The following is a 1774-nucleotide window of genomic DNA, read 5'->3' on the forward strand; positions in this document are numbered from 1 at the left end:
AGATGAAAATGTCCCTGGGGAAGCTGCAGGTCTTCAAACTGCTGGTGAGAGGGGATTTGGATGGAGAGGTTTTGTCCCAGTGTTTGAAGGTTGGAGAGATGAAAATGTTCCCGAGGAAGCTGCAGATCTTCAAATTCTCTTGGTGAGAGGGGGTTGGGATTCATTGGGTCCCAGTGTTTGAAGGTTGGAGGGATGAAAATGTCCCTGGGGAAGCTGCAGGTCTTCAAATTCTCTTGGTGAGAGGGGATTGGGTCCCAGTGTTTGAAGGCTGGAGTGGAGGGATGAAAATGTCCCTGTCCCCAGCGTGTGGAGCTGGCAGAACACCCAGGACACCAGGACACATCAGTGTCGGTATTTTGGGTGGTCACCTGAAGCAACCCCCACACTTCAGGCCGTGTCCCCTTCTCCTTCCTTCTCCCTCCACCTTCCTGCCCTTCTTCTTCCCCAAAAATGGTGAATTTGTCTCCAGGCTCCTAAAACTGGCATTTCCTTTCCTCCTGGAGAAGCTGGAGAGGGATAATCCCCCTGTCTCCAGAGCCAAGATTGCAAGGCAGAGACTCCTTTCCAAGCCTCCTTAAAAAATTAGGATCAATCCAAGAACAGGAGGATGGAATCTGTGTGAAACCACCAACAAATTGTGCTTAAAAATCATTCAAACACATTTAGGCTTCAGCCTTCAAAAATAAAAAAAAGTAAATTTCAGGAAAACTATTTGTAAAATATCAATTTGGGTAAACATGTTTACATTTGAGTATTAAAGGAAGGCAAGGAGATATTTGCATTTCTTTGATTGCCAGTGCCAGTGTGTATTTCTCAACAGCTGCCTGGAAATCTTCTGTTAATCTCCAGCTTTAGGTTAGTCCTGGCTGGTTTAAACCTGTTGTGTTTTGGTGCCTGTGACTCATTCCCTTCAAAAATTCTATTTTATTTCCTCCTTTGCTCAGCTCGGGGTGGCCTTGGAACCCCTCATTCCTTTCCCAGTCATCTTTTGCCTCCTGTTCCAGCCCAAGTTAATTTTCCTTGAAGAACAGATGCAAATCAGTGACATCAATTAGCAAACTTAGTAAATTAGCAAACTGATTAACGCTCACGGTTCCACCCCTCAAGGACTGGGGTCGCTGAAGCTCAAACCAGTCTTGATGGCAGCGGTGCCTCCAGTTTTCACTGGGTGTTGTTGGGGAGACAGAGGTTTCTTTTATTTGGTCAGACCCCAATTTCAGGAGCAGAGCTCAGTGGAAAGACTTTTCATGGCTGGAATACCAGAAAAATGTGGCACTCTCTGTTCATCTGAGGTTAAAGCCAGCAGAGATCAATCAGATAATTAGAAATAATTATATTTTTATTTCCTTCCGTCTCTGACATAGAAAACAGGAATTGTTCTGTTTCACTGGGCTCAGGGATTTTGGTTAAATCCATTTTTTTGGTGCCACTCTTGCTGTTGTGACCCACAGAGGAAGATCCGTGTGAGTGCAAATCCATCGTGAAGTTCCAGACCAAGGTGGAGGAGCTCATCAGTTCCCTGCAGCAGAAACATATCCTTTGGAACTTTGGCCAGGATTGGCTGGGCTGGGATTTCCAGAGGGCAAGTTCTGCTCCTGGGGGAAGGAGCTGGGCCAGGTTCAGGAAGGTGGGAATGCCAGAGGGGATGGGGACAGATTCCCTCTGCTCCTGCTCCCATCCTGACCTGCGCTGCCGGCCTGGGATCGTGGAATTATCGTGAGGTTTGGGTGGGAGGGGGCTTAAAATTCATCCAGAGCCACCCCAGCCATGGCAG

The 1774-nt window shown here is 47.3% G+C and overlaps 1 protein-coding gene across 1 annotated transcript in view; it reads left to right on the plus strand.

Moving 5' to 3' along the window:
- MATN1 (matrilin 1) overlaps nucleotides 1–1774 on the plus strand; it is a 15040-nt gene that overhangs the window by 12136 nt on the left and 1130 nt on the right. The window contains exon 5 of the mRNA XM_019008846.1: nucleotides 1452–1532. Coding sequence (XP_018864391.1) covers nucleotides 1452–1532 — 81 coding nt within the window. The remainder of the gene's footprint in view (nucleotides 1–1451; nucleotides 1533–1774) is intronic.

Source organism: Parus major, chromosome 23 (genome assembly GCF_001522545.3).
Source record: "Parus major isolate Abel chromosome 23, Parus_major1.1, whole genome shotgun sequence".
Taxonomy (NCBI): domain Eukaryota; kingdom Metazoa; phylum Chordata; class Aves; order Passeriformes; family Paridae; genus Parus; species Parus major.